This window comes from Ictalurus furcatus, chromosome 3 (assembly GCF_023375685.1).
Source record: "Ictalurus furcatus strain D&B chromosome 3, Billie_1.0, whole genome shotgun sequence".
Taxonomy (NCBI): domain Eukaryota; kingdom Metazoa; phylum Chordata; class Actinopteri; order Siluriformes; family Ictaluridae; genus Ictalurus; species Ictalurus furcatus.
Window position 1 is genome coordinate 27,636,181 of NC_071257.1, and position 26,524 is coordinate 27,662,704.

General features: G+C 38.8%; 1 protein-coding gene across 1 annotated transcript in view; it reads left to right on the top strand.

Moving 5' to 3' along the window:
- pgbd5 (piggyBac transposable element derived 5) overlaps window positions 1-26,524 on the top strand; it is a 31,160-nt gene that overhangs the window by 838 nt on the left and 3,798 nt on the right. The window contains exons 2-5 of the mRNA XM_053621847.1: window positions 13,302-13,732; window positions 17,299-17,433; window positions 18,410-18,590; window positions 22,257-22,454. Coding sequence (XP_053477822.1) covers window positions 13,302-13,732; window positions 17,299-17,433; window positions 18,410-18,590; window positions 22,257-22,454 — 945 coding nt within the window. The remainder of the gene's footprint in view (window positions 1-13,301; window positions 13,733-17,298; window positions 17,434-18,409; window positions 18,591-22,256; window positions 22,455-26,524) is intronic.

The following is a 26,524-nucleotide window of genomic DNA, read 5'->3' on the forward strand; positions in this document are numbered from 1 at the left end:
TCAGGCTATCATGGTCACAAAATAGCACAATTCCACAAATGTAACGTAATAGCATTAATGTAAAAACATCATTGTCAGCATTCATAAATAAGGTACCTGCGTGTTCCCCAGTGGATAGCAGTGAAGATGAAGGTCAATTATGTCCTAAATTAGTTTAAAGGTACACTTTCCTAATGGAAATATAGGTATAATTAAAGGTACAAAAGACACACCTTAAAGGGTACCACCTGATTTTGGCACTGATGGTTATGAATTTCCATATCCAGCTATGTCAGAATTCATTCATTCAGTTTCAGTCAGATCTTTTTCCTGCAAGGGTCATGGTGGATCCAGAGCCAGTTGAACCCGAGAACATTGGACATGAGGCACGAATACACCAGTCCATCACAGGTTATGTATATTCACATGCAGAGGAAATTTGAATGTAGGCGTTCTACATACTTGCATATTTTTTTTTTTTTAGATGTAGGAGGAAAGGGAACTTGGAGGAAACCCACGCAGATGCAGAGAGAACATGCAAACGCCACACAGACACTCTACATGACCCGAATTCAGGTTCAAGCCGGGCATCGGATCGGATAGGGATCAGATAAGGTTCTATTTGGTATTGGGATCGTTCCTGTGCAAAATGAAAGCAGCCGAATTCAGACAGCTAGTCAGTCAGTGGACATGGTCTAGCAGTAAATACACTAAATACAGATCTTTCCAAATGCTGATCACAGGGTGACACATGGTGATGTCGGTGAACACACAGGATGGCACAGAAGAAATAAAAATGCTTGTAAGTCTCAAAAATATAAGCAATATGATTTGTAACCTGTAGTGAATTTGTTAGGCTGCACACATTTTGCATGGCAGGAAGTTATGCCATCAGGTTTAATGCATGTGGTTAAGAGCCTGTGCAAAATGCAAATGCACAGCATACTGTAGTTGTTGTTTCATGTTATTTGGGTAAGCGTGAATGAACTCTTCACATGATATCGTGACAAAAAAGGCATGATCATGTTTAATGAGCTGATGTCTAAGAAGCATCCTTATTTCCTAATTTATCACATGGATGAGAAGGACATGCAATCATAAGATAAGTAAGATAAATGTAGTCATTCTTAAAGGAAGTAAAACAAATAACTATGGTTTAGATTGACAAAGGAGGTGAGTGTGTGTCAACTGTGTTAAAATGCAACAGAGTGGGCAGGCAGCTCTGACTCATTATCCTTAAAGCTTAAAATGACTGTTGTGATTCTAATAAAGCAGGTTGCTGCATTACTTAAGACACAACAAAGTGAGTAATGTGCATATGATCAACATGATCAACCGTTGTCAAAGACAAGTTCAGTGTACGAAGAAAAAAAAAAGAAATAGCCAGTGGATAGTATTATATGCGCACAAGAATAGAAAGACACTCACTTTTAAGCACTATTTAATCATGAAAAATGTTTTGTGAAACACACTAACCACACCGTCCACTTTATTAGGAACAGCAGCATTCATGCAGTTATCTAATCAGCCGATCATGTGGCAGCAGCACAATGCAAAAAAAAAAAATCATACAGATACAGGTCAAAAGCTTCATTGAATGTTCACATCAAACATCAGTATGAAGAACAAGTGTGATCTCTGTGACTTGGATCATGGCATGGTTGTTAGTACCAGATGGGATGGTTTGAGTATTTCAGAAACTGCTGGGAATTTCACACATAACAGTATGAAAAAGTTTCTGAAATGCTCAAACCGGCCCATCCGGCACCAACAACCATGTCATGATCAAAGCCACAGCGATCACATTTTTTTTTCATTCTGATGTTTGACGTGAAAATTAAGTGAAGCTCTTGGCCTGTATCTACACGAGTTTATGCATTGTGCTGCTGCCACATGACTGGCTGATTGGATAACTGCATGAATGTGCAGGTTTATAGGTGTTCCTAATAAAGTGGACAGTGAGTGTATGTTTACTATTTGTTAGTACTAGTTTATTCTATTCAGTGTATTTCTGTTGTCTAAGATGATGTGTATAGATGCTTACTAGCTAGTCAAGTTTACAGTTATATTTATTGCATTTGGCAGAACCTTTTGTCCAGTGTGACTCATGCCTGGGCCCCAGTACAAGATTTATACAATCCTAGCCAATGTTGGACATTTTTTGGTCCTGGGTTATCCCTCCTACAAGATTTGGCCAGTATAAAACACCACACACACTCAGATTATGTTTATAAATCACTGAACACTGATTCCAACTCCTGGTACCTGGGATCTCACTGAATTTCTCATGAATAAACATCACAACAAACAAGAATTACAACAGTTCAGATTGGATGTCACTGGTTATCAGTCCTTCATAAAACATGGCAGTGTTTCCCCCACACTATAGAATGTTGATCTGTACAAAAATCATTCATTCATCTTCAGTAACTGCTTCATCCTGGTCACTGCTCTGGTGGACCGAGAGCCTATCCTGGGAACACTGGGCGTGAAGCTGGAATATATCCCTGGATAGAATGACAGTTTTTCACAAGGCACCAGGACATACACTTTCACACATTCAGTCACACTGAGGAGCAACTTAGCTTTGTCAGTCCACCTTCTGGCATGTTTTTGGGAGGTGGGAGGAAACTGGCATGGACAGGGGTACAAGAGAAACTCTGCACAAACAATATCCCAAGCTCACCAGCAGCAGTGAGTGATTCCCAAGTGAATGAAGTTCCAAGAAGAAATAAAGCATCATGATAGGTCAGGCAGATCCAGAGGGCAGAGTAATTCAGTATCAGGCAGAAGGAGTAATATGTAGCTCAACAGAGAGAGAGAGAGAGAGAGAGAGAGAGAGAGAGAGAGAGTACATTGTGATCAGAATACAACAGCTGGTCTAGCTAACTGTACAGCCCTCTGTAAATATTGAACATGTTTATTATTTTAAATTTGTGTTGCCACAACAGTATTGTGAGTAGATCAAAAGGGGTTAAGATAGGTAACGGGGTTGCAATCTGCCTCATTACAGAAGTGCTTGGTTGCCTACTCAGAAAAACAAATGCTTCTGCTAGTGCAAATTGGCAGCAACATTGATAGCAACAAGCAACAACACCGCCAGGAGTTATTGATGACTCTGTTTATTAGACCAGAAAGAATGACTTCAATAAAAATATAAGTGAAATTTTGTTAACCTCAGAGGTTAGAAGTGTGTGCAAAAATCTTCCTTACAATCTGTCTACATTAAAGGTGTATTTCTGGAATTGTCTATGCACCTGTCAGTGTGAAAGACAGATGATGATGAGAGAGAAAAAGAGAGCAAAGCCAATGAATGGAAACACTTTAACACCACCCTATCAGACAGCAGATGAAAGAGCAACCACTTAGTTTTAGCCCAGTGCTATTATAAGGACTGGCATCATGATCATGAGATAGTGTGAATATTAGTCAGGCCAGCATGAGAAAATGGCCTGGCTAATATGGACACGTTTGTGTAATAACTATTGAACCTGTAACTCTGACTCTGTAACAGTGCACATAAATCAATGTCAGTTAGATCTTTACACATTAATGTGTCTGGATGGTCAGTTTCAGCTTCTTTTATTTGTAACGCATCGTAATACATAATGTAAAAGGGTTCCTTTTTTTACTCCGAGCTACTATTACCTGCAATTTAGTGCAGAATGACACTTTAAGGGAAGATACAGTATACAATGTCATATGTAGTAATTAACTTCTGAACATCATGCACATGGCTCTTATTAGCATACACAAGTCTGGGTCGTAGCATTGAAATAATTCTACAATCCGTTATATTGGCTTGAGATATTTGAAGGCATAGCCATATCTCACATCTAACCAGGCACACACACGTTAATAACACGTTAATAAGGATTTTATTGCGTTTTTAGCACAAATGTGAAACACTGCTCATTTAGTTGCACAATATAAAATTATCTAACCAAAGTTTGCTAGGTTCCTAGCTCTTGCTTTTAATAACATAATATGTTGCCCAGTTCAGTATCTGTTAACACTCATTAAGTAAACTTTTATGTAGTTTCACGTAGTCAGGACTCATTTTTCCAGGGCCCTATTAACTTCATTACCTTTTAACTCTAAACACCAAAGAGACATTTAAATGAATAACAACATTGATTAGTTTAAAATCCATCCTTCATCCACACTTGAAATTTATCAAAGTTATGAACTTGGAAAATTAACTAGGTTGCACATGCGGAAGCTTCATTTATGCTGCTCTAAAAATAGCTGTTAGTCTACATTCATACAGTTCAACTCCATGCATGAACAGTAGTGAAATGTGTACACTAAACTGAAGAAATCTTCATAAAAGGAAGAAAATGTTAAGTATGAACATGTCCCAGCTGAAGCCTAACTCCAGCTTTAAATCACCATGTGTTCATTATGTGCCTTATTAATCTGGGGAACATAGGATCCTGGGAACGTAGATACGCTCCCTAATATAGTAGTTAGCTAAGCATTAGTTAGCTTTCAACAACTTGCTTTTCATTACATAATACAGTATAGTAGTTAGTCTAATATTAGCTAGCTTGTTCGTGCTTGATTTCAAAAACATGATATCATTATATAATAATTAACCTATTATGATCTAGCTTGTTAGCATGTATGGCTGTCTACTAAAGTCAAGCAGCTATTCCTGGAGTGGTGATATTACTTAAACAAAATATTCTGCTGGCTAAGGCTAGCTTAGCATTGTGTTTTGACAGCTTGCTAGCTTAGCTAATGTTGCAAAGTGGCAAATAAACATTGTTTTAGCTAAGCAAAGATGTTCACATTTGTGAGAAACAGCTGAAATAATGATAAAGTAGAAATGTTGAGCTATATATATTTTTCAGTCAGCTGTGTGTAATGTAGGATAGACATTTCTGTCTCAGCTGATAAAGGCCAATTATCACTGGAGGGATTTCTGAAGCGTCCCCCAAATTAACTAAAGTCACACAGCCACACTTTACCAATTTATTGAACTAATCATCTGCAAAACTTATCATGCATGTGCATCTTGTACTAGCATTGCAAAAAGCTTGTACAGTAGTGATACTCATAGATAACCTGATAAAAGACTGAAATAGATTGTTTATCCACTACCCCACTGTCTGAAGTCATATTTCTTATTTAATTGTGTTGTAATTACAGCTGAGCCATCTTTGTCTGTGATGTTCTCCATGTTTCACTCACACTTTCTTGATTAAAAAAAAGTACAGTACACTGTTTTTCTGATATGTGTGGTGAACATGTGTGGTGTATTCAATCTCACGAACATACATGCAACACCTCTGGTGTGAATTCAGGGTAAGATTTACACTATATGGCTAAAAGTTTGTGGACACCTGACCATCACACCTGTACATGCTTTTTGAACATCCCATTCCAGATTTAGTCCCCACTTTGCTGTTATAATAACCACCACTCTTCTGGGAAGGCTTTCCACTAGATTTTGGAGTGTGGCTTTGGGCTTTCAGCCACAAGAGCATTAGTGAGGTCAGGCTGAGGAGGCCTGGGATACTGTCCGCATTCCAGTTCATCCCAGAGGTGTTCAGTGGGGTTGAGGTCAGGGCTCTGAGCAGGCCACTCAAGTTCTTCCACTCCAACCTTGCAAACCATGTCTTCATGGAGCTCGCTTTGTGCACAGGAACACGTTTGATGGTCAGGTGTCCACAAACTTTTGGCCATATAGTGTATACATTACATCTCTATCAATATTATATCTTTGTTACAGACAAAAGTCAAAATTAAGAAAAGAAGTAAACTGAGAGCATGACAGGGTAATAACTATACAAGTTACTGTCCTATATAATTAAACTATACATTCATTCTGTCTTTGTCTTTGTCTGTCTTTTTAAAAACTGTTTTTTAGATAATTTAGTTTGTGCTGTAGAGGTAAAATGGCAGGGCCTAATTTCAAGATTTTACCTTGAGCCCTACAGACCTACAGGCCCAGTTTTGCTCATTTCATGAAGATGAAGCATATAAACCCGATGCTGATTTAACCCACCTGGGCTGACTCATTCCTCTGCCAATCATGTGTTTGATCACACACTGACCCTGCAGCTGTGGATGTAGATAAATGGTGTATGCTTCCACAGCACTGCCCCCAAAACCTCTGCTATCAAGGGAAAATGGGCCATATGCTGAATGTTTTTTTAGGGGCTTTGCTTCCAGCTGACAAGTGGCACCATGCCTTTATCATACAATACCATGCTGCCAATGCCCTTGGCACTATTACATGATTGTTATCTCATCAAACTGTCCTCAGTGTTAGCCTTGTGTCAGATCAGATGTTATTTTTACTATCCGTACAGTGAGTATTTAAAGTTCATTTACCTCCATGTCCTCTCCACTCTTGTTTGATACATCCAGGTTTTTATGTTTTTATACATATGCAGGGGTGTGTGTGGAAAAACTCAGTACACTGAGGCACTTTAAAGCACAGAAGGTTGTCATGCTGACTGAACCAGACCTTTCCCTGCGTTTTGGAGGAATCATAATGCAGCACCGTTCTGTGCAGCTCCAGGAACACAGCCAACTACAGCATGGCTTCAGAAACCATCATCACAGGGTCGGAGAGTGACACAGAGTAGAATCATCATTAGCATACATTATATATTACACAACGAGTGCACATAGTGTAATGAAAGCAAAGGAGAGCTGCATATTGTAGTCCAGGGCCATAAAAGCCGATGATTGATTTACATGTTGTCTTTTGGGTGTCGCTTGTGTTAAGCTATTTAACTTGAAATACTAATAAGTTATCATGCAAATTGCATGTTATATAAACAAAGGCAATATCAAGGTATCAGATGGGTAATAGGATAGGTAAATATTAGGTTAAAAAGTCAGTGTGTACACATTATTACTTCAATACAGATGCTTGATGCCACATGATAGAGATCATCGCCACGTTTGTGGTACCAGTTCAACCGTGAAATTACATTGAAAGTGAAGCATTGCTTATTGCTTGTTGGACTTCTATATGATCTAATTTTACCTGTATATTGTTTCTTTGTCATTGGCGGTCTTCAACAGAGCATTTTTAGTTGTATGTATGAGTATGAGCTAACGTTGGGTTGCACCGTAATGGCTCAAATGATAATCACAAACTTGCCATAATGATTCTTTACCACAATTCTTACTTCAATTAAGCAACAGTTTCATCACACTTTATCAGTTTACATAAATAGTGAGCAGCATTTTATTTACATTATGCATTGGCCTTATATTCCTCCAAAAGAATAAAACAATAATTTACCTTTAATGTATTATCTAACCTTAGCTAAACAGTTGATTATGTTAAATTGTGATTACGATTAAGTTTGCAGCCCTAAGCTGCAACCGTTTATTTTCTGCAATCAGCTATATTGTAAATGAAGGAATAATTTGGTTACTGTTACTTTGAAGTATAACATATAAAATTCGTCATGATCTATGGGCCTACATATTCCAGTGGAAAAAAAAGATAAAACAAACCCTTTAAGCCTTTTACAATAAACATAAGTAAAATTGAAAGAATATGGAGCTTAGGGCAGAAGTATTAGATATTATTAGATAAACTGTCAGTTCTACACTGTCTTAAATAAGCAAAAGTGAATGTTTCTGGCAGGGCAAATCCCCAGACAGCCACAATGTTTCCAAAAGTTCATTTCAACATGCCGTTTAGTGTTAAAATATCTTGTCTTAAAAAGATAACTGGACTTTATTGGGGCTGTTTGCTTGTGTATGCTGTGTCTGTTTCACAGCTATGAAGACACAAGTCCAGGTGGAATAGTAGCTGTATTACTAGGTCAAGGCTTTTATACAGTGTGTGTGTTGTATGCATAGGGCAAACATGGAGCAGCAGGTGAATAGCTCACTGTAGACATGTGAGATCATTTTAATGGTTGACGCCATGGTTAAGGGCATAATTGCTGAAGCAACAGATGTAGAAATGGGTCTTATTTCAGTAGTAGACAATAGCAACATCCAGATCTTATTTCTCCTAGGCATTTACGTGAATTCTGTAAGTAGTTTCAGGTATTGAATGTTGAAGTTTGGTTGGCCTTTCCCCCCCGTCACATAATGGAGGTTGAGACGGAAGCAAGTGCAGGTTAGGTAGTTTAATACAATAGTCCAAAGGATAAGGCGGAAGACAATAATCATGAACAGGCAAGGGTCAATCAAACAGGCAAACAGTCCAAACTAGGCAAGGCAAAGAGGCAAGGTCGTAAACAAGTACAAGGTCAAAACCAGAATAAACAAACACGTTATCAAGGCTTGGTAACGACAGAAGGCAACTGAGCATATACTTCGCAAAGACTTAATGTTCGAACTGGCTCTTTTATGTGTGGTGTGATTGTGTGTGAAATTGGATGCAGGTGTGCGTGATTGGAATGAAGGTGAGTTTTCTGGGAATTGCTGTCCATGGCTGCCATGTTTGTAGGCTGCAGTGCAGGATGAGAAATGTAGTCACTGGTTTACTGTGATATGACACCCTCACTTCATCCAGAACAGATTGCATAAGCCTACTACTGAATATTTTGTCAATTTATAAAAACAAATTTTGCTGTGGCAGGCGAGGATTACTTGCAGACCATTAGGGAAGTTAGGCCAGATTTCCAATGTTCATGAAATCTCTGGTGGTTTTCTTGCTTGCTTATTTATATTTTGTTTATGTGTGCTTGTGTAATTGGAATTGTATTTATAATTTAAAAGATATGCTCAATTAATGTCATTAAAGAGTCTTATTTTAATTCGAAGATCTGCACATTGGGAGAAATGTAAACATATAATGTGCAATGTGAAAACAAGGGATGTTAAAATTATGTGCAAAATTGATTTTGGTTGAATAATTGTAATTAATATTTGGTGAACCCAATATTTTGTTCACCTAAAGACCATAGCATCAATAACACAATGCATAGAAAACCTAATTAATAAAGTCAATAAGGTGTTAGATATTAAGAGACAGTAATTATTTTCAATTTGACAGGATTGCTCACAAAGCCAAAATATGATTCTTGATGTATTATAGAATAATGAATCTCAGTTAAGTAAATAAAAATGAAATGGTAAATGAACCTAGACATCTGGACCCCTCTATACAGTGTTTATTTCACACCTGGGGTTCAGGTAGATAAGGGCTTTCATATAGTGCTGCAATCAAATGATACTGCTGTTACACTACCCATGGAGGTGTGAGTCCATAGTGACACACACTGTGGAGAGCTCACACTGCGCACATTTAGAAATGTGTGCACACTTTATACTGAAGGTGAACCTCGGCCCTGAATGTTAATATTAGTTAATAAATGTACAGCACAGCTGGACTGGTATGATTTAAGGTATGATTTTAAACTGTGACTGAACAGCCTCAGCCCAGAATACTAACCTTGAACTTGTCTCGCTTTATTAGTTAGTACTGTGTGTTCTTATATGATAGTCTGATTTTATCACCTCTGAACGGTCATTAGTAGCATAAGATAAAAGGAAGGGAAGCTGAGTTAGGAGGTTTTAATTGTAATTTCTCTGTGAAGTCTGCGGCTGTATTGCTTACACTCATTAGCTAATGAGAACTCACATGGCCCAATGCCGGAGTAGACTAGTTGGTCGTGCTCTCTGAACAGGACTAGGGACTCTCTCTCCCTTATCAATCACAGTGACACTAGCGTCTGTGAGCTCGTACCTGCGAAAGGGAATGGATAGCACTTTCTCCATTGTCCTGTGATACAGCATGAGCAGCAGTTCGAAAAGAACTGGCTGGTTTCACTTGTTGGAGGAAGCACGTGAAAGCCTTCCCTGGTTGGTAGCTGTCATATGATAGGGGAGACCTAACTGGTCGGTGGCAATGGGCCAAGACTAAATTAGGGAGAAAATCAAAGAAAAATCAATGAAACGTGAAATCATTAAATGTGTAAATCAACAAATGTGAATATACGTGGTTTCGGTGTGTTCTAGATTACAAGTGAAAAAGAAACTAGAGGGCTGTCTGTGGAAGTGGCAGCACAGAGCACTTTAAGGCACTTGGCATGACATAAAGGAAATCAAAAGGTTACACCAAGAAAGATGGAGGCTATGTTATTGTAGCTATAGAAGGACTAAAGCCTGGTTTATACTTGACACGTGACTTTCTGTAAGCATACAGAAACAGCAATACACATGGCATTGTTCACATACAGTACTCACCTGCATATCGTACTGTATGTACATGTGGGACAATAAACATTCATTAAATGTCATGTCAGAGCCATAACATCTTTGTCCATCAGGTTTTCAAGTCAAACTGTAAAATGTTTAGCAATTTCATGTACAATTGAACACACAAGCTCGGTTCATCTTTAACATTTTATGCCATCATGGTCATTCTTGCCTTGGCCTGCATCTTAAATAAATAATAATAAAAAAAACTATGGCCTTCATTTAAATGTATGTGTAGTTAAAAGCAAGTGCAATCCAGAAGGGAAGTGATTCCTATGAAAAGACGCAACTAACTTCTGGAATTCTCCAGCTGTGATCCTTGGAGTTTTTTTGGCCACTCGAACCATCCTCTTCACAGTGCGATGAGACAATACAGACACACGTCCTCTTCCAGGTTGATTCATAACATTTCCAATTGACTGGAACTTCTTAATTATTGCCCTGAAGGTGGAAATGGGCATTTTCAATACTTATGATATGTTCTTATAGCCATTTCCTATTTTGTGATGCTCAACAACCTTTTGCTGCACATCACAGCTATATTCCTTGGTTTAACCTACTGTTATGAATGACTATGGGAATTTGGCCCATGTGTTACCTCATATTTATACCCGTTAAACAGGAAGTCATGGTTGAACAATTTCCTGTTCCTAATCACCCAGGTGTACTAATTTAAAAAAAAAAAAAATTAATGGGAATATACTTCAAATATATTTTTCTCAAATATATTATGAATTCATAGCGGTGCCAATAACTGTTGCACACCTACATTTAACAAAGTTTTTTTTTTAACAAAAGATCAAAAGGTTAAACAATAAAGACAAATTTTCACAGCTTTCTTTGCTCATATTTACCGAGGGTGCCAATATTAGTGGACGACACTGTGCAATGACATAACCATATAAATCATGGTGGAGACAGTAATGAGCACAGAATAATGGTGGGTAAAACATTAAAGTAAAAACCCCTTGCACATGGAGGGATTGCGATCATTTTTTGCGAGTAGAGCAAAGCATCTAAGGAAGGAAAGTGTGGGGAAGGAAAAGCATCAGTGCTTCTGAGGATTCACAGAAGGGTTTAGATATGCCAGAGGGGTTTGAAGTGAGTCACTGCAACACACAGATTACGTTATTCATTGCGGCTTCCAGATTCAACAGATTATGATGATGATCGCAGAGTGGTCTTTAGTCACTACGTTAGATTTAGTGAGTTTTTCAGTGTTTTCAGATGGAGGAGTGTGGCAATGCAAAGTTAAATGAAGTATTTATATGAATTGTACTTTGATGTCCATTCATTCATTCATTCAAATTGGTTTGCATATTATATGCAAACTCAGAGCACAAATTTAATACATCAAATCTGTAACACACAGAAAAAAAAGACAGTCACTTTATTCAGCAACAGGACTGCACTGGAATTTTTCCATTATAATTTCCATAATTTCCATTGATGGGCCCAGAATTACACTCCTTACTCTCGTACCTACATAGCTTTTCTGTTAATTTTGCTGTAGTCGAATGACATTCTTTAAAGCGCCCCTATTATGGTTTTGAAACGTGGCTAATTGTGTTTTAAAGGTTTCATACAGTAGATTTACATGCCTCCGAGGTCAAACAACACTTTAATGTGCTCATAATTTAAAATGCAGCATTACATTGTATTCCCCCAAGTGTCGCAATCGTCTCGTTAAATGATCCGTTCTAAAGGATTCATTCTAAACTCCTCCTTTCAGAGAGTATACTCTGCTCTGATTGGTCAGATGTCCCAGTCTGTTGTGATTGGTCTTCCGCTGTCAACATGTGTCGAAAAGGAAATGCCCCCTACCATATCCAGTTTCAGCTCCATCGGTTTGCGAGGAGCCGATGAAGACCAGAGGCGGGGCTTTTTGTTACAAACCTACGTAGGTTTGTACAGGAAGTAAGTCTGGACTTACTAACGACTCGTTTCAGCTGTCCAGAATTGGTTCCTTCTTTTGGGAGTCAATAACTCCATTTGTCGCGCGCTTTGATTTTGGAAACTTTGCAGACTTTTTACATTCACAAACAGCTCTATAACACACTACATGAAAGGTAATATCTGAAAAACCATAATAGGTGCACTTTAAACAGAATTATTTATTAATGAGCCAGTTGTTTAATGGGTTAAGGTGTACAGCTTAGCAGGTTTGCCTCGCACCTCTAGGGTTCAGGGTTCAATTCCTGCCTCTGCCCTGTGTGCAAAGAGTTTGCATGTTCTCCCTGTGTTTTGGGTGTTTCCTCTGGGTACTCTGGTTTCATCCCCAAGTCTAAAGACATGCATTGCAGGCTGATTGGCATTTCCAAATTGTCTGTAGTGTGTGAATGGGTGTTTGTGTGATTGTGCCCTGCGATGGGTTGGCACCCCGTCCTGGGTGTCCCACGACTTGTGCCTCAAGTTCCCTGTGATAGGATCCAGGCTCCCCGCGACCCTGTGTAGGATAAGCAGTACAGAAAATGGATGGATGGTGTACTTAAGCAATTATAGAAAACACTTATTGGCCTCCTATAAGCCAATTTTAATAGTGTTGTTAAAAAGTTTGTAAGCAGTAAACCTTAGATAAATGTCAAAACTGAGTCAATACAAGGCTCATGTCTATAAGCACTGAGCACTGAGAACTTAAGGTTAAGCATCTTTAAGTAAAACTATCTTGGCCCTTTTTTAAAAATACATTTTTGTTTTGTTAAATGAAAAAATAACTTTATTAATTACTGTACTTTGGTACTTTTAATTATTAGTTCTTACTGTTCGTGTTCGTCTACCAATTACTGGTAGCCTTTTCTCTAAATTTGGCCTAATCAGTAAATTATAATGAGAATAAATTTTACACGCCAGTAGTATTCTGAATACCTCAGTTGCTTGTTGGTACTTCATACAAACTTTGCATACCACCAGAGTCTTCTTTTCCATCATGGAATATGTGGTTTTCAGTTATACAAATCACTTTTAAAGACAAACCAAAGCCTCTCTAACAAAAACCAAAAACAAATGATGCAGTGTTAGATGAGGTTAAAGGTTACACATGAATGCCTGTGCTTAGTGCACTAAACCTAAACCCTGTGCTGTGTTATATTTGTGGCTTAACACACTGACTGTTGTGTGTTCAACTCCAATGTCAGGTCCCACACAGAAAATCCCGGCCACCGCCACAGCCATGGATTTCTTCCAGCTCTTCGTACCTGACAATGTTATTCAGAACATGGTGACTCAGACCAACATGTATGCTAAGAAGTACCAGGACCGCTTTGGCAGTGATGAAGGCTGGACCAACGTGACGCCGGCTGAGATGAAAGCCTTCCTGGGCTTTGTGATCTCCACCAGTGTGCACCGCTGTGAATCCGTCCTGAGCATCTGGAGTAGCGGCTTCTTCAGCAACCGCAGCATAGCACTCAAAATGAGCCAGGCACGCTTCGAGAAGATCCTTAAGTACTTCCATATCGTAGCCTTCCGTTCAAGCCAAGGAGGTAACCAGGGCCTGTACAAGATCCAGCCCTTCCTGGATTCCCTGCAGCAGAGCTTCAGCTTTGCCTTCCGGCCCTCACAAACACAGGTAGAGGAGTACATTAATATAACACCTGTTATTTACTATACAGTCTCCAGGTGCTATACAAGAAATGGTAATGCGTTATATTAAGTTTCTCTTAACTGACATGACATTAAGTAAGGAATAAAATGTGAAAGGGGGTGTAGTTATAGGAAAATACTCAACCCTGAAGTTGACTATTCCCTCAAAGTGTTTTATTCCTCTTACGCCACAGAAATTTAGAATGATGGCGATTTTAATTGACTAAATAATAACACATTGTACGTTTTAACCATTTACAGTTGCATTATGTATTATTTTATACAATGTAAGATATAGTCGTACTCTTCATTTACATTTGACAGTACATGTTTCACAGTGTGTTAAAATATATGGTTTGGATAATGTAATGGCCAACAAGCAATAATGAAATTAAATAAATATGATGAATAAAGATTATGGTGGCTTAGTGGCTTAGGGGGGCATGGTGGCTTGGTGGCTTAGGGGGGCTTGGTGGCTTAGGGGGGCATGGTGGCTTAGTGGCTTAGCACATTTGCCTCACACCTCCAGGGTTAGTGGTTCAATTCCCACCTCTGCCACGTGTGAGGAGTTTGCAGGTTCTCTCCATGCTTCGGGGCTTTCCTCCAGGTACACCAGTTTCCTTCCCCAGGTCAAAAAACGAGTTGTAGCCTAATTGGCATTCCCAAATTGCGTGAGAGTCTGTGCAATTGTGCCCTGCAGTTGTGCCCCAAGTCCCCTGGGATGTGCTCCAGGCTCCCTGAGATACTGTGTAGGACAAGCGATATGGAAAATCGATGGTTGGATGGACAGAATAAAGATTATAAAAAATATATTATTACAGTTAAATAGTGTATGTATATTAGAGTTAAATGAACTTTAGCCAGGGTAAAAAAAAATAGTTTTCAGATGAGGTTGGTTTTTTTTTTTTGGATTTAAAAAAAAAAAAAAAAAGTATTTCTTCATTCAAATAATTTCACAATTCTACAATTCTAAGGCTAGATATGAAAACCCTGTTCTAGCTCCACTGTCGTTTGAATTATAGCTACAAAAAAGTCCAAATCTTGTGATCATAGTTTGCTGAAGCTATAGAAAGCCAGAAGATAATAAGTTAATACCATGACAGAGCTGCCACAAGCTAGTAAATGGGTTGTTTTATCATAACCACAGTCCTGCTTTTCCATTAGAGTATTCTAATACAGCACTCTGTTTTTCCATAGAAAGTTTGTTCAGCAACAGACATTATGTAATGCGACCTCAGTGCATTATCAAGAAAATTGCAAACAAATGTTCAAATAGATTTTTATGTACAAAAGTCAGTCAACTTATATGTTAGCTTTTTGGCAAGCTTCAAATGTTTTTGTTCTGTAAACCTCTAACCTCTAACCTCCATTCAGCAATCCTTTTGCATAGAATGAGTCACTGAATTAACAGAAGCCAGTTTCAGACATTACCAAGGGACTGCACCAACTCTCACCAAATCTTGGCTGTATTAAATCGTCAGAAAGTAGGACAGGCAAGGCGGCTGAGCATTTCTGTGCCAGCAGGAAGTGGGTTGGGGATTTAAGGCGAAACTTTGGTCCTCCAGATGTAATTAGAAGCACTGCAGACATGCCACCTGTCAGACTCCCTCCTTCTACACTCATGTGACTCCCCCTGCAGTTTAGAGGCCATGGGCAGAGGCACATTTTCAGTTTTACCGAGCTTCTACGAGCGTTCATGATGATGATTTATGGTGCTGATTTAGCTCCCTGTAGTGGATTCTGTAGGTGATATCTGTGGAGACCGCCATCCCATTTAAACGTGTCAAAGATCATTGAAATAACCACTTCCACTAATTAATGCTTAGAGACATTATTAGCTGAAGAACACCCTTTTACACTTCTGCATATATCTTTAGTGTTTTAGCAAACACAGGACACAGCAACCAATTCAGGTGTTGTTTGAAGGATTCAGTGGGCCTTTCAGAAATTTTTTTCAGAAATTTTCCACACAGCATGTCATTTTCTGGTGACACGAACTGAGGCCAGCTTCTCACAGCGAGTAAAAGAGAGTTTGAGAGAAAGAGAACAGAATAAGGGAGCTTTCCCCAGGTCCCATGCACAATGCAGGGAAGATGACTTGTCACTTCTCAGAGCTGATGTTTGGATGTACACCCAAGCTGGGATTATACATGTGAGGGTTTGACATATTTTTTTAAATACTTTACTACAGTTTCATCTCTACATCAAAGAGCAAAAGTATGTCACTCTGGCTTGCCTAGTTTGGACTTCAGGTCAACAAAACAAAAATGTTTATGATTTGTTTACTCTTTGAGCCCTCCTGTCAGCCATTCCCAGATACATAAAGCCCCACCTCTGAGTATCAACAGTACCCATGGGCTAGTTCAGTAGCTAGCTAACTTACCATCATCTAATTCCGCTTAATCAGTTATAACAAATTTAGCTGTAAACACTCAAAATACAGCTACGACAGAAGATTTTACTGAATTGATCATACACCAATGGCTCAGAATGACTAGCTGATAGAATATGTATAGGTTAGGCATCTGATTGACCTGCACTGTTCCTCTCATGCTGCTATAAAGGTGGATCAAGGGTCCATTGGAATATTTTCTGCCACAGTGTGCATTAAAACATTAACATTTCCCCAACCCCAAACATTAAATACATATAAATAACATTAAATGTTAAAGTTATCTGTACAAGCAATAGGATGATTTGAAAACCAAGCCAAATCAGATTCACATGCGCTATGTGGTCAAAAGTTTGTGGACACAAACTTGAGTTGTTTGATGCAAAATTGGCAGGTAATTTTATGCAAGACAATACATTTGTATCCTACTTAGGTGCATTTTACTTTGTTTATCTACACTGAGAGGAAACTGGGTTCCACATATTAATTAAACCATGCTATAATTACTATAATCAGTCCTGCACTCTGAACATTTCCGCCTGAGCTGATCTGATTCTGACAACCCCTCTATGAGACTGAGTAATTTGATCTAAAAGAGCAGATGTGTGGTTAATTTACTCTTCTCTGAATCATGGGTTCAGTGTTTTTCAGTCTTGAGTTTTTACATCGCAGTCTTTACTTACAAGTTCCAGTTAAACAGCCGCGAGATGGATGAGTCATGTTAACTGCCCGTCTTGGCTTTAAATTATCCTTCACTGGTGTCGTTGAGGTCCCCGGTGTCACACAGTCGAGAGACACAACCTTGAACACTCGTCTGTTATGAGTAAATGAAACACCATCTGCTCGCTGGCTTTTTTTTCCACTTCCATGGCAACATTGCCTTGGCAGCACAGGCTGTGCCAGCTCATCCTTGATGACTTCCCAGGCATGGCAAAGAGCCAGCTCATCATTTCATCTACTATATATGAACAGACTCCTACTGATTCGCTCTATAGTTTAATCCAGTACTAACCTACTGCCTCATTTCAGTTATGGATAGTAAGTCCACCAAAATTGCACACCTTGATGATGATTGTGTCCATCAACCAGTTTGTCCCATGAAAATAAATTAAATTAAGTTCACCTTTCAGCTCTCAGTGTGATGGTGTGCTGTATCTCAGGTTCTGCATGAGCCCCTGATCGATGAGGACCCTGTGTTCATCACCACATGCACAGAGAGGGAGTTGCGCAAGAGGAAGAAGAGGAAGTTCAGCCTGTGGGTGCGACAGTGCAGCTCCACTGGCTTCATCTGTCAGGTTAGCCAGAATCCTACTGGTACAGCCAGAATGTATTGTTTCACTATTACATGCATGAAATTAGAATGCTAAATACAATCACAACACAATTGTACAGTTATAATAGGTCATAGGAACTACATTCATGGTGTAAAGACATTTTTCCATATATTCTCCAACCACTTCAGTCAGCTTATATTAATGTTTTGATTAGTTCAAGTTCAAGATATTGGTTTATGTTAAATACTCGAAAATTACAAAAAAAAAAATCTAAAATATGAAACTATAACTAAAAACAAAGGTAAAGGTAGGTAAAAGTGAACTCAGTTTTTTTTAGTCTATTGGAAAAACAATCTAAATCTTATTGGAGAAATATATATGTATTTATGTCAGCTGGAATGAAGGGAATAAAATCCTAGGTACTCAGTTAATATGTTTGTATCCTATTGTTTTTTTTTGTTGTTTTTTTTTTTTTTATGTGTGAGCATCTAATAAACAGAGATTATAGGAGAAATTTTCTTGTCTTTGTTTTGATTTGAGTATCTTGCCTAAATATTTTAGTTGACCCAAATGAAAAATTTGACTGTAGTTGTGCAAACTTGTGCACCCAAAGAGGAAAGAAATGTGTCCAGAAAATAAAAAAATCAACCTAGTTGACTTCACTATTGAAAAATGGAACAAATATCCATTTTAATATTTCATTTAATTGAACAAATGGCATTTTTAATGCGCTGTTATAGGAAAATAATCGATGACTGGGTGGTGATATGACCTGACATAGAGTGGAGTTACTGTTACAACTCGAAGTTGATTATTTTCCTATAAAAGCATGTCCCAAGGTGTTTTATTCCTCTTACGCTACAGCAATTTTCCAACTATTGGAATGAATGCAGCATTTCTGCCTTTGAGTAACAGAAACATCATGGAAAATTGATTAGAATTCAAAGAGTAAAGTTAGTTGTGACAGTGCTTGTATATAATGACCCCCTTTGTGCAGATTTATGTACATCTGAAGGAGGGTTCTGGTTCAGATGGACTCGATACACTGAAAAACAAACCGCAGCTCCACAGCCTGGTGGCCAGGCAGCTCTGTCAGAACCTGTCTGGACGTAACGCCATCATTTTCACCGGGCCCAGCATCACCAGTCTCAGCCTGTACCAGGAGTTTGAGAATCAGGGTGAGCACTGCAACTCTCATCCACATACGGTCATTCTTTTTTGCTTCTGCTTCTCACAGTTTGCTATGTGCTTTTTATAATTGGCCGTGTAATGGGAAGTGTTCACATTTGTTAGACTTGAAACACAATCTTGGTTCGATCTCAGTTTGTCAGCACTTTCTGTTCTAATCTCTTCATCCAGCATCTGTTTCTCAACTCTTACAGTTTTCAATTAGTGCTGACTTTCTGGAAATGTATAAAAAGAGAGAGGCAACTGTGTGATCTTGAATTTTCAGTGGAAGAATGTTTTATCATGCACACATATCCGGTTTAAATGGCTGCTAGTCAAAATCTATTTAGAAGCCTGCGGAAGAGGAACTTTTACTAAAGAATCTAAAGAGCGGGATTGACCCAGTTAACACAGATGATACCATGTTTATGAATGTACTTTTACTGGGACTGGACGATCTTATAATGACCTGCATGGTAAATTCAAAATGTTTATCTGCAGTGGTTCTGTGCTAATCATACTGGTAGTTGACTAACTCCCTCAACTGGCTATCATTTAAAAAAAAAAAAAAAGCTTGTTGTTATCAAATATTTCTAATATATTAACTCAGCTACTGTATGACACATTGCTAGTATACGATATTTTAGTATTCTTTTGTGATTCAGTATTAGTGACAACATGCTAAATTTCCACAGTTTCACCACCAAAATGTTTCATAAATTATTCATAGGCTAGAAAATGAGGTGTCTCCAAAGATTCTGCTAGTTTGGAAGTAAATACCAATTTGGCCCCTTCTTTAAGACTCAGTCACTGACAACAGCTTTCATATTTAATCTAAAACAAGTCCATATTATAAATATACCTTGTGTGGTAAGATTAGGTTCATTGATTGAGAATGATTGTGTTCTAGCCATGCTGGAAAGATGAAAATGCAATCACTTAATCTCAGTATGATGTGGGGGAATGGCGGGAAAGATCAGCTGCGGAAATAAACTCATACTAAACCTGCATTAAATCTACTCATACATCACCACATGCCACAGGGAACCTGGGTAGTTGTAAACCTGTTCTGTAGGTTTATTAATAGCAATTGTGAACATGTTTTTTGTATTTTCCTTTTTTTTTTTTTTAACCTGAAACTTCTCACTGTTGCCATATACAATATCCTCCTGCTGCAAGTCAGCAGGTCAGCACAATGATATGATTATCAATATCACCAAAGGAATGTCACAATACACAATATTATCAGTACTTCAAAACTCAACTCCACTGTTATCCACAGTAAAAATCTGATTGTATGTTGAACATCTTTCTTAGCAGCCATTTAATTTTCTTTCTTGTTCCTTGTTAATTACTTCATTACAGCTCCCTATTTGCTCCCTAAGCCATTATCTCATGATGCACATAGTGCCATTTCAGATTAAACATAACACTCAGCTTTAACTTGTTTTTACTGTTTTCTTGGTGCTAGAAACAGCAAAAAATATTTGCATTTATATATATATATATATATATATATATATATATATATATATATATATATATATATATATATATATATATATATATATATATATACACATACATACACGCAATGATGGAAATAGCCGAGATACACCAGGGGGGAAAAAAAACATTTATTTGTACTTTCAGATGATCATAGTGTAAATAAAATTAAAATATAAACATATGATATATACATACACACACACACACACACACACACACACACACATATATATATATATATATATATATATATATATATATATATATATATATCACTGAAGAAATGGCACTTTGCTACAATGTAAAGTAGTGAGTGTACAGCTTGTGTAACAGTGTAAATTTGCTGTCCCCTCAAAATAACTCAACACACAGCCATTAATGTCTAAACCGCTGGCAACAAAAGTGAGTACACCCCTAAGTGAAAATGTCCAAATTGGGCCCAAAGTGTCAATATTTTGTGTGGCCACCATTATTTTCCAGGGAGTTCACCAGAGCTTCACAGGTTGCCACTGGAGTCCTCTTCCACTCCTCCATGACGACATCAACGGAGCTGGTGGATGTTAGAGACCTTGTGCTCCTCCACCTTCCGTTTGAGGATGCCCCACAGATGCTCAATAGGGTTTAGGTCTGGAGACATGCTTGGCCAGTCCATCACTTTCACCCTCAGCTTCTTTAGCAAGGCAGTGGTCGTCTTGGAGGTGTGTTTGGGGTCGTTATCATGCTGGAATACTGCCCTGCGGCCCAGTCTCCGAAGGCAGGGGATCATGCTCTGCTTCAGTATGTCACATTACATGTTGGCATTCATGGTTCCCTCAATGAACTGTAGCTCCCCAGTGCCGCCAGCACTCATGCAGCCCCAGACCATGACACTCCCACCACCATGCTTGACTGTAGGCAAGACACACTTGTCTTTGTACTCCTCACCTGGTTGCCACCACACATGCTTGACACCATCTGAACCAAATAAGTTTATCTTGGTCTCATCAGACCACAGGACATGGTTCCACTAATCCATGCCCTTAGTCTGCTTGTCTTCAGCAAACTCTTTGTGGGCTTTCTTGTGCATCATCTTTAGAAGAGGCTTCCTTCTGGGACGACAGCCATGCAGACCAATTTGATGCAGTGTGCGGCGTATGGTCTGAGCACTGACAGTCTGACCCCCCACCCCTTCAACCTCTGCAGCAATGCTGGCAGCACTCATATGTCTATTTCCCAAAGACAACCTCTGGATATGACGCTGAGCACGTGCACTCAACTTCTTTGGTCGACCATGGCGAGACCCGTTCTGAGTGGAACCTGTCCTGTTAAACCGCTGTATGGTCTTGGCCACCGTGCTGCAGCTCAGTGTCAGGGTCTTAACAATCTTCTTATAGCCTAGGCCATCTTTATGTAGAGCAACAATTCGTTGTTTCAGATCCTCAAAGAGTTCTTTGCCATGAGGTGCCATGTTGAACTTCCAGTGACTAGTATGAGGGTGTGTGAGAGCGATGACACCAAATTTAACACACCTGCTCCCCATTCACACCTGAGACCTTGTAACACTAACAAGTCACATGACACCAGGGAGGGAAAATGGCTAATTGGGCCCAATTTGGACATTTTCACTTAGGGGTGTACTCACTTTTGTTGTCAGCAGTTTAGACATTAATGGCTGTGTGTTGAGTTATTTTGAGGGGACAGCAAATTTACACTGTTACACAAGCTGTACACTCACTACTTTACATTGTAGCAAAGTGTCATTTCTTCAGTGTTGTCACATGAAAAGATATAATCAAATATTTACAAAAATGTGAGGGGTGTACTCACTTATGTGAGATACTGTATATATATCACACATATATGTATGTATGTATATATTATATATATATATATATATATATATATGCACACCTCTATGATCTATAATTACATTGCATTTATTTCCTGTCTCCTCCAAACATTATGCTCTCTTGAGTACCACAACAGGAACATGAAAGGTCAATGAACAACATTCATGATTTATGTGCAGCACAAAACAAACACTGTTCATTCAAAAGAATCTCTGCTTGGAGAGAATACTAATACAAAGTGTATTAGTTGGTTGAGCTACTCACCATTCCATTCACCTCATGTTGTAAAATTCCAGGAAGCTGATGCTCCAAGTCTCACTTTTGTTGTGGTTGTTGTAGATATCTACTGCTGTGGGTTGCTAAGCACCAGGAAGAGTGACTGCACTGGGCTGCCTGCATCCATGCTGCGTAACCCTGAAGGCCCTCAGCAGCGTGGCCAGTCCCACATCAAGATGAAGGGCAACATGTCGCTCATCAGCTGGTTCAACAAGGGCAACTTCCGGTTCCTCTCCAACGCCTACTCACCCATCAAGCAAGGTATAGATAGTGGCACTGAGATAAGCAGATCTTGTAGGAAACTCATGGAGTGCAAAGCTTTTATGTTAGTGACCGGATGTTTGGGAGTTCAATCCCAGAATTGCCAGAGAGCGACACCTGGGGTGTTGAACAAGATTCCGAACCCCCAAATTCCTGGGCTGGATTTTGTTTTACTAAGTGTCAGACAATTAAATAAATGGCTCTGCCATTTCATACTATATCTATATCTATCTATCTATACATACATACATACATACATACACATACATATATATACACATATACACACACACACACACACATACACGTCAGTTGTCTGATAATATCACCCGGTAGTAAATTTCCACGAAATTATTGGAATCAGGGGTAATTAAGCCAGTAAAATATCGGTTAACTGTTCTACAGGACAACTGCCTAAAGGAATGTAACTCTGTTTTGAACAACAGCCAAACACAGCAGTTTCTCTGTAAATACACTACAGTTTTGTGCAACTTGCCACAATATACAATAATAAGAATGTGCATCTCTGCCCCAGACACTCCATCCACAAGCTACAGAACTATAATATCTTTTGTACACTTTTCTGGCCACAAGCTTCAGGATCTTGAAGGTTGCAGTTTGATCTAACTCTACGGAGTTGTGCCAGTTCCTAACAGAAAAAAACCCTGCAACACAATGAGCATATTAGAGGGAAATAGAGTATAGATCCTCTTTGTTCTCCAGTTTTCTCCCACTGCCCCAAGAACATGCCAGTAGGTGTACTGGCAACGCTAAATTGCCACAGGTGTGACTGTGTGTGTGCATGGTGCCCTGTGATGAACTGGCATCCCATCCAGAGTGGAATCCTGTTTTTTGCCCAGTGTTCCTGGTAAAGACTCCAGAACCACCACAACCCTGACCAGGACAAAGTGGTTACTGAAGATGAATGAATGAATGTTTGATGTTTGAATGATTCCTTTAGGTTATTTATTCATTTTGAATGAGTTGAATTAATATTGGTTTTATTGGTATATTAGGATTGTGTCCTGATATACACTGTATAAAGTATATAGTTTATGAAAGTACTGTATACATGCTTTACACTTAATTAGTATTGTATATAAAAAATTTTTAATGTCAGTTTGAAAAATCAGTAAAACAGGACTCCAAATGTAAACACCTAACCACATAAACTGCAAACATTTGCTAGTTTCCTTTCAGGAAGCATTTTGTGCTGGTGCACTGAATGAATACTGTAGACGCTGATGGATTATGACACACGAAGCTCCATCACATTATGTTTTCTGCCAGGCTTTGATTCGGTGCCTTGATGATTTCTGACAGCAGTTGACATGCAAAATGTCAATTTGTTAGTGACAGATTTGTATTAAAACCGCAGGGCTTTTTTTTTCCCTATCTAGCACTCTATACTGAATTCTATGCACCTACACTTCTGCCTGATTGGCAGGAAGAAATTATATTTTTCTTGTTTCCCCTTAAAGGCTGCCAAGCGTTGGCAGAATTTCAGTTATTCTAACCCTAACCTCATTCACCTGGATTCTGGGCTCGGCCTACAACTAGCTGTAATGATGGGAGCATCTGTTTCTGGTTATTTTTGAACACATTGGCACATGGGGAAGGTATTAATATGATATAGCAACCTGGGAGGACTCCATATTGCTCCAGGCAAAGACAGTGTTTTGGTTGTTAGTGGACTGAGTGGCAGTGCAGCTAAGAGATGAAAGCCCCCTGGTGCTGGAAAGATGTATGTGATGGAAAAATAGCAGCTAAAAATACGATAAGGAACATCATCGTCTATGTAGAACCCTCAGCCCAGATGCAAATCAAAGGAGAAAAACAGGATCCAGTGGATTTTTAATCCAAAACAATGAAAGTGTATCTGTATCTCTATCTGTTTGTCTACTGCAATAACTAATCCACTAATCCAACAACTAATCTATTCAGAAAGAACACAAAAACAAAATATGATCTTATTGTCATATGGATATTCAACTTCATGGATGTTGTGCAGTGCAGAGGCAAAGCTCATGCATTCATGTGCATACTAGTGATAATTAGTGATAACCAGTTACATTTACATTAATTTGGCAGATGCCCTTATTCAGAGCGTCTTACAGAAGTGCTTTGAAGTCTCTATCAATAAATACATCCTGATACTGGTTCACTAGGTCACAGACTAAGAATACCATCAGTCTAAAAACGCTATTTGGGAGGTAATATAGTAAGAAAAGCACACAGACAACCATTTTAGAGGATTTTAGGATTGAGGATTTGAGAAAGAAGTTTGAAGTCATTTGAATATATTGTTTGTTGATCGTTGTTAAAAGAATGGCCTTTGCAATACTGAGATCACAGAGGTGTGGAACATGCAGTTTTCCACAAGAATTGCTGCATAAACATCTTTCAATAGTAGCATCAGTTAAATTCAATTTTATTGTACATGCATTGTCACGAAGCATCTTTACACAAATCCAGATGTAACTTCCATCCATCCATCCATTTCCTGTACCGCTTATCCTACACAGGGGTGCAGGGAGGCTAGATCCTAGATCCCAGGGAACTTGGGGTACAAGGCAGGGGACACCCTGAACGGGGTACCAACCCATCGCAGGGCACAATCACGCACCCATTCACACACTACGGACAATTTAGGGACGTCACCTAGGCCAGGGGTTCCCAAACTTTTCCAGGGCAAGGCCCCCCAAATGGCATTAAAATTGACCGAGGCCCGCCTTTTGCAAGATGTCTTTAAAACACATTAAAAATATTAAAATATTTTAAACACATTAAAAATATTAAAAATTATTAATAATAATTACATCTTACATCTTTACATTACATTACATTAGGAATTGATTGTGTGTGTGTGTGTGTGTTTGTCTGAGAGTGAGAAATAGAAAACATACATTTATTTATTTTTCACACCAAATTGTTGAGGCCCCCCGGGCGGCCCCCACTTTGAAAACCACTGACCTAGCCAACAGTGCATGTCTTTTGACTTGGGGAGGAAATCCGGATTATCCAGAGGAAACCTCCGAAGCACAGGGAGAACATGCAAACTCCACACACACAGGGCCAAGGCAGGAATCGAACATAAGCCCCCCACCACCCCCCACTCCCAAGGTGTAAATTTAGATTACAAATTGTACATCATAGTAGATTTAGACTCTAAAGTGAACCAAATTGCTTCTGGGTGGCACCAGATAATGTGTCATTTATATACTTATAATTACAATATAATGTTTTTGAAGAGTAACAGTACTAAAGATGTTGAAAGCATGTTCAGTATGAGCATTATAGCCTTTAGGATTAGAGGAGCAGTCTACACTAACCAGATGAGATTATCCTCTGAAGAAAAGGGGTCGTTTGGAAATGTAGATCTTTAGGGTATCCATGTGGGACCTGGTTTTTCATGCTCTTATGTTTCAGTAAAGTTTCAATAGGTGTGTTGATAAACCATAGCATTTTTGACAGCAAGAAAGACGAAATCATATATGGAATATGTAGCAATATGAAGGTTTGTTTCATGGGAAATGGTCTTTCTACCATTCTACAGCACTGTGGGTCCTGATGCTAAGAAGGACACAGAGCTCCTCATTAATCCTGAAGACATTGCAAAACAACCAAGAGAATAAATCCACATCCAGATCTCATTATAGTTGCACTCTTTTTCTGCATTGTTTTTGACCTGGCCATATTTCACTATAATTATAATGTGACAGAAGCGAGATTGTGTTACACCCAGAGCATCGAATTATAAGTGATTTACATCCAATGGCAATTAGCTGTAGTCATACGAGCATGTCAAAGTGTTTAATAAACAGTGATTTAATTCTGCTTAATTACACAAACACATATTAGGTCCGTTCTCTGTATGAGTGGCTTTGTGAATGTTGTTTTAGTTGTCCATTTTATCTAAATAATGGATATCTGAAATCATTTGCTATCTCCATGTAACTGTAAGTAATATGTTAACATATTCACTGTTCCCACACTGAAGAATCAGGAGCACTATGCAGGACACTAATATCGCACTGTATTTAGAGCTGAGTTAAGCACAGGTGTAATGA